Source organism: Mastigoproctus giganteus, chromosome 3 (genome assembly GCF_048544385.1).
Source record: "Mastigoproctus giganteus isolate SK-2022 chromosome 3, ASM4854438v1, whole genome shotgun sequence".
Classification (NCBI taxonomy): Eukaryota; Metazoa; Arthropoda; class Arachnida; order Uropygi; family Thelyphonidae; genus Mastigoproctus; species Mastigoproctus giganteus.
In genome coordinates this window covers 203176540-203184367 of record NC_143577.1, presented here as the reverse complement: position 1 = coordinate 203184367, position 7828 = coordinate 203176540, and the positions used below count along the sequence as shown (strand labels likewise).

The 7828-nt window shown below is 39.0% G+C and overlaps 1 protein-coding gene across 1 annotated transcript in view; it reads right to left on the bottom strand.

The window, feature by feature from the left end:
• Positions 1 to 265: 265 nt before the first annotated feature.
• The window catches only part of LOC150088593 (lactosylceramide 4-alpha-galactosyltransferase-like), a 30715-nt gene continuing 23152 nt past the window's right edge, over positions 266 to 7828 (bottom strand). The window contains exon 2 of the mRNA XM_090370817.1: positions 266 to 1600. Within this exon, the coding sequence (XP_090226943.1) occupies positions 699 to 1600 (902 nt within the window). The 3' untranslated portion in view covers positions 266 to 698. The remainder of the gene's footprint in view (positions 1601 to 7828) is intronic.

The window sequence follows — 7828 nt, the reverse complement described above, 5'->3', positions numbered from 1 at the left end:
GAATAAGGTCTTCTCCAGGAGCTTCAGCAGGCTGGAGGAGTTGGAGATGGGTCGGAAGTGTTTAGGTTTCGATGGCGACTATATGTAGACCAAGAACTTTAAATAAATGACATGAACACAAATTAATAAAAACATTTATTGATAAATATCCGTTAAGATGTATTCTACAAAAAAAAATAAATTTAAGTGACTTTGGACAAAATTTATAAGAATTGAACTGTAACATTTTCACACTACTAACCAACCACTATCGGACTCTCTTTGCAGCTTCTTTCTTCAGCTCCATCCATCTCTACTGTTTTCCTCCATATCAATTTGGGTCTGCCTATCTCTTTTTAACTTGAGGATTCCACTGTAGTTCTGTCTGAACAATTTCTCTGTCGGGATTTCTTAAGGTGTATCCAAGTGATGCATTACTTTGCGTTAGATGGCCAGAATATCCCTGGTGTTCTGGTGTTACTTATATAGATGATGGATAGGATGCAATATTGTAGGAAACTTTTACCCTCTATTATCCAAAGATTTCCATGGTGTGGTTTTGCCTTCCCGAAACGGGAACTTTACTTTGATTTTTACTCAACAGATTAAAGACATTCTAAATTTCAGATTATGAACTACTGGATAATGTCATTACAAAATTAAGTGAGTAATGGACATTTATCATTAAAGGCAATCCAAAATAATAATCAGAGAGATGTTTAGAAAACTCCAATGGAACGCGCACTCTCGTATGCCACAGGGCAATGTTCTCTTGCTAGAATCTCATAAGCAGAGTTTTGCCCAATTCTAACTGTAGTATTTTTGCTCAGATTATTATTGAGGTGAGTGGCATAACTCTTATTATATTTTTCTGCAAGTTCTGCTGCTTTTGAAGGATTAAAGTAATCTACCCAGTGATTCCACCTAAGTGGAAACACGGCTTCCGGTTTCTGAAGAGTCATATTGCATTTATTATATCCAGTTTCGCTCACTGATTTTATTCCACAGTGTGATTTTAGCACCCTAGCAATAAGATCAGGACCGTTATGTCCCCATTTATCGCTTCTATATGTTTTCGAAAATTCGTCGACGCAATAATTCAAGAAAGGGTGAAATCTGTCAAAAATAAGGCACACACTTCCTACATTATCGTCATGTAATTTGAAGACTGAATTCCGAAATGTCTTTAACGACCGAAATATTATCATATCTAAATCGAGATAAATTCCACCGTACTTCCAAACAACAGTGAACCTTAATGCATCACTAAGATGGGAAACCTTATACGGACCGTCTCTCCAGTCAGATTTTGAATGCCATTCTTTAAGTTTAGTGTCTTCCAGGAATTCTTCTACATTGAGTGCATGGAAGTTTACATTAGGATATGTGTCGAGTATGTTCTTCATAAGGGATGTCATCTGAACTTCTTGACTTGTGATGAGGACTGTTATCTCCATGGTAGGGTTATATTTAGCTGCAGATTCAATCGAACAAGCTTGGCGGCCATTCAAGTAAGCTCTTCCAGAGGTTTCCGTGAAAAATATTCTACCATTGCTTCGAGTTGTGAGATATTCCTTGATATTACTGCGCCGAATATTGAAGAAGTGTTCTTTAGTATTATCTGTAAGAAAAAAAAAAAACATAAAAATAATTGATATTCGTAACTTTACTTAGTAAACTACATAAGATAGACTGTAGAACGTTAGAAACAATCAAATTTAGCAGGTTTAATTGTGAAATGAATTAGGAACGCTTCCTAATTCATTTCAGAAATATACGTGGTCTCAGTTCTAATCTCAACGATGTCCATTTCCACTTACAGGCTGCCAAATCCCTTGTACTTTTTCTCACAGAATCACAGTGATCGGTTGATTCAACTACTGCTCTCTCAGACGCCTAAATATCTCGCTATATGATTCCTTTCGCCACAGAGGTGGTACTTGTGCATATGTCCGTTCTGATGTTCCCTGTCAGAGACTTGGCAATTTGGAATCTCCTCTCTTTGGTCTTCTCTGGCTTAAAATATCTCTACCTCGTTGTGTCAAATTCATCTGTTATCTCTACCCTTCTCGCAACTCCACTAATCAATTGGAGCTCTTTGACTTCCCCTCTTTGCAACTTGACTTTCTCCAATCCAACTTTCCTAACAGTGAGGTAATTTTCCTTGGTGATTTTAATGTTCACAACTGTAGCTGACATCCGTTTTTTAGCCACACCGACCCAGCTGGTCGAGATGCTGAGGCTTTTGCAATTACTAATGACCTTGCACAGATTGTTCATTTACCTACAAGAATACCAGACAACACACTTGATCTTTTCTCACAAACAACCCTTGGTAATTTTCCTTGGTGATTTTAATGTTCACAACTCCAGCTGACATCCGTTTTCTAGCCACACCGACCCAGCTGGTCGAGATGCTGAGGCTTTTGCAATTTACTAATGACCCTGCACAGATTGTTCAGCTGCAAGAATACAGGACAATCCTAATCATACAGCCAACACGCTTGATCGTTTTCTCACAAACAACCCTTCTAAGTACACGGTCGAAGTGAGAGGTCCTTTAGGAACTTCAGATCACAACTTGGTGATTATCTCTTCTCCAATGGAGCCTTTATCTCATGGCTATTCCCAACCGCGTGTTGTTTGGCATTACAAGAATGCAAAATGGGATGACCTGCGAGATTTCCTTTCTTCTTTTCCTTGCTCGGATTACTGCTTCAAAACTTCTGATGTCAACGTTTGCTCAGATCGAGTCAGTAAAATTATTATTTCAGGATTGGAATCCTTTATCTCCCATTCCACTTTAAAATCTCGTCTTTTATATAAACCTTGCTTTTTCAATAAATGTGCTAAGGTCGTTCAGGAGAAGGATGTTGCATATCGTAATTGGCTTGTTTGCAATTCTTCAGTTTCATTTTCCACATACACCAAAACTCCCAAGAATTGTAAAGCAGTTATTAATCAGTCCAAACTAGATTTTGAACAGGCTAAGAGTAGAAAACTTGCTTCTTGCCCTAATGGTAGCCGAGCATTCTGGTCTCTTGCCAAAGCTATTGGCCGCAACTCATGCTCATCTCTGCTCCCAATTCTGTCCAAACCAGATGGCTCTGTTGTCTTCAGCAAGCATAAACCTGATCTGCTAGTATCCCATTTTTCTTCCAACTCATGTATTAATGATCTTGGTAAAACACCTCCCACCATTCCCAACACGCTCCATTCAATGACCCCTGTGATGTTCCATCAAAAGGATGTCAGAAGGATTTTGACGAATCTTGATGCTAAGAAAGCTCCAGGTCCCAATGGTATTTCTCCACTTGTTCTCAAAGCCTGTGCTCCTGAACTTACTCCTATTCTTTGCCGCCTTTTTTCACTTTCTTATTCCAAAGGTGTTTTTCCTTCTGCTTGGAAATTTGCTGATATCCAGCCAGTTCCTAAAAAGAGTGACAAATCCCTCCCATCCAATTATCGTCCGACTGCAATTATTTCTAATCTTTCTAAAGTAATGGAGAAATCAATTAACCCCCAACTCTTAAACTACCTAGAAACCTTCCGTGTGATCAACGATCGCCAGTATGGATTCCGTCAGTGTCGATCCACTGGTGATATTCTGGCTTGGGTTACCCATTTATGGGCAAATTGAATGGAAAGTTTCGGTGAAACACATGTAGTTGCTCTTGACATCTCAAAGGCTTTCGATCGTGTTTAGCATAAAGGTCTTCTAAACAAACTTCCATCTTATGGTTTGTCAACTGTTTTTTGTAATTGGTTATCCAGTTTTCTCTCTGATCGCTCACTGAGGGTGATGGTAAATGGCTCTCTGTCTTCTAACTTCTCCACTAATGCCGGTGTCTCCCAAGGTTCAGTTCTTTCCCCTACTCTTTTCCTCTTGTATATTAATGACCTTCCTCCATTGACTGGAAATCCTATCCATAGTTTTGCCGATGATAGCACATTGCATTACACTTTCCATTTTGAGAAACCTTGCCCTGCTCAATCAGCTTCAACTTCTAGAATATCTGCTACCAATTCCTTAAATGCCGATCTTCAGGTAATTCTCCAGTGGAGCAAAGACAACTTAGTTGATTTCAATCCTTGGAAAACTCAGCCTTGTCTTATATCTCGCAAAAAGGATTATTCTGCTCCTATGCTTATCTTTGGTGACACTCCGATTTCTAGGCAAAATGATATATCTCTTTTTTTGGGAATTACCCTGACTTCTAATCCCTCTTGGCACAAGCACAGTACAAATATTGCTTCCTCTACATCTAAAATTCTTGGTTTTCTCTTTCGCTCTCGGCGTTACTTTATAAATCGCAAATCCGCCCTACCATGAATATTGTTCCCACATCTGGGTGGTGCCCCCAAAACCGCTCTCTGGCTCCTTGATTCCATTCAGAAGAGGGCAGTTAGGTTAATTAATGATTCATCTCTAACAGAGTCTCTCCACTCTCTGTCTAATAGACATAGTGTTTCTGCTGCATGCCTTTTCTACAGATACTGACATGGGCACTCTTCTGAACTAGCTTCTATAATTCCCTCTCTCTCTCTCTCTCTCTCTCTCTCTCTCTCTCTCTCTCTCTCTTTCAAAACAGTCAAACTTGAAACTCTGTAAGTTTGAAGTTGGACAGTAAACATCCAATTACTGTCCAACTGCAAACTCACAGATCCAACTTTTCATCTTTCTCGTTTATTCATTCAACTGCTGTTTTTGACGGAAATGCGTATGACGGAACAACCTTCCGTCATACGCATTTCCTGAAAATTACAGTCTACAGAAGTTCAAATCCAATATCAACAAATATCTTCTTTCATCTTCTCAACCTCCAACCCAAGCAGGGTACTAAGTACTATAGTACTTAGTACCCTGCTTGGGTTGGAGGTTGTTCCAGAAAACTAATACCTTGTGGGGATTAAGTTTTCTTTTACTTTTTTGAGATTTATTTATATCGCCACTTACACATCTGACTTTGGATTCATAGGGGAATTCAGGTTCAACGGAACTTCTCAATTATGTAAAATTCTCTCCGGAAGGGCTGAGTGTTCAAGAATAACAAACTTACCAAGTAAAAGTAACATAGTTTATTTACATATATATATATATACAACATGATAAAGTGATCAAAACTCTGGCACATACTAATATTATCCAAATTTGCCTATGTAGCATCAGATATATATGCAATTTAGTACATTGGGTTTACACTAGAAGGGTCATTTCTTTCTACACAACATAATTAATATCCTTACAGAAACTGCTAAAGTCCCTTCTTTCTTCACACATGATCAATAAATACTTAAGAGGTTTAGTTAACACCCTTTCTCCTATGCAAGTCAAATTCTTACTTTATAAATTGATTGAGGAATTTCACTCTTAACTTCAGATTTATTTAGTGCCCCTTTTTTCTTGGGGAATATAATTCCACAAACTTTCTCTAATCAAGATAAATCGTACATTTCACATCAATTTCTGGACTACTTCTTGTCCCAAGGGTTAGTTACATTCAGAATGCTATTCCTTTATCTCTATTTCTCCACCCTTCCCTTCCAAAATTTATCATACTTATATGTTAGACAATAACTAATAACAAATATCAAATTTCTCTCCTTTACTTTTCTACATAAGTTTAATCATACATTAATCAAAACCATAACTATCATCTTACTTATCCCTACATTTATATATATATTTATCTTTTAGTACATTCTTCCCTCAGTATCTTTCTAAACTTCTACTAATCTGATATTAGGGTTCCTGCAGTCCTTTATAGGTAAGTGAGAATACTATATAACTAGTCACTTACTTAATTTAAAGTATCGGACTTTTCTGTTTTGGGGTCTTCGGCTCCTTGTTTGGGACTGTCATTATCGTTTGCCAAGGGCATTCATCTCGGGACTTCCAGAGCATTTTCGTGCGGGTCACAGTTCTGCTACTCTGCTTAAACTGACTGTTCCATCTGTCAGGGCTGGCACTTTGTCGTACGGTCCTATCCGTCGTTGTGGGGACTGCAATCTTTCCTACTCCAGCCTTTCTCCATCTGATCGGGCTACTTTCCATTCGCGGCTTTGCCCGTCTATTCGGGCTACTAATTCTGCGGCTTCTCGCAGTCTGCTCTAGGCTGACACTTTGACTTCACCGCCTGTTAGTTTCGATACAGGGGCTGCTTCATACCGTCTGGGACATCGGAACTTGATGCCTTCATCGAAGGGGCCTCCTCCTTTTCCAAACACTTTTGCCTTCGCTGATTTCTATCATTCCATTCCTTTACTAATGGAATGGAATGATGGAATTTCTCCATTACTTTTCTCTCTCTCCCACTTCTCCGCCCCACCTTTTCTTTAAAACTCATTCATAAACAGAAATATTTTTTCAGCGGCCCTCTCTCACTCCGTTTCTCTCTTTTTGTTTCTCTCAAATCCGTACCGCCCATATATTTCAGATCGCCCTTGTTCTGGGTCTTAACCAATCTTCTCATTCTATCAAACATTTCTCTCTGTCCTATTCGCCCATGTTATCCTTTCCCATGCTGTCCCTTAGGTGCTCGATCCAACCTCTCATTTTAATAAAATTGTAAATTTCCCAGACTGTCTGCCCCTTTGTAGTCGGCCGACCAATCCCGCAACCACCTGGTTCTGCTTAGCACCTTTACATAACAAGATCCACAAAACTTGCCATCACAGACAGCCAGACGCCATCTAATCCGAGCATTTGCCAAGTATTTACTTCTCGTCTCCCAGTGATCAAAGGAATGTTCTGATAATACAGTCCTCTACACCATTGTTTCTCCAGAGCCAACCCTTTTCACACCAATTCGACAACAGCCACTGCTGCTTGTTCCCGTTGTTTTGGTTTATTCTCGTGTACTCGGAGCTGAAGTGTACCCCGTCTGCTACTAGTCTTTCTCATGCTTACCCCTCCCTTCTTGTAACCTTGTCTAATTTAATCCCTTGCGAGAGATCTTAAATGATATTTGTGACTTGGCAGGTTTCGCCGCCCCATATTGTTATACCAGAAGCTTTACTTTTAATTAATCTCTCTTGTGTATAAAATTTTTTTCTTTCTTTTTTTCTTGTAAGATTCAATATCTTACAACCTCTCATGTTCGGTGTTTATATAAAAAAGAAGGAAATTTTCAATAGGGAAATAATTTCAGACATATTCATTTGTGTTCTTTCAGTACCAAAATTGTGAATGAAGTGCAGTCCATCTTTGGTCAATAAAAAAACAAAAATTCACGATATTTTTATTGAAAATAATTATAACACTAGTTTGGTTTGTTGTCTGTTGTAAAGTTTTTTCGGTGCATCATTGCCCTGTTCCATAGTACAGTTGGTAGAATCGCCATCTTTCCCACATCGGGTGGAAAAGACCTTAGTTTGAGTCCCGTCTATGACGTGAAAAATTGTAATGGATCTTTTCCAAAACGTAGCTGAGTCAGTCAGTCTCAGGCAATTGTAGCATGGTTTTTTCTCCAGGAAACTGGTTTTCATCAGGCAAGCAGATAATCGACCACAGAACACACTCCATTTACAGACAGTATACACGGAGCAATATGGCCTTAGTCGCTGACGCTCCTAAAACCCTACTAAAACAAAAACAAAATAGGCGCATCAGCAACTGAGACCATGTTTCGTCACATATAATATGCCTGTAAATTGCATGTATTCTCTGTTCGATTTGCTGCTTGCTGTTTGCTGGTGCAAAAAAACAGTTTCAGAGACGAAAATCTAAGCTATCCTCGTTTTGAAAAAAACCCTAACATGTCCAAGTATCTGTGAAGATAAAAAGTTGGCTGATCGTGGAGCGAAGTTGGTAAGAGCAGATTTTTTGGGATGTTCTAAGCCAAACAAG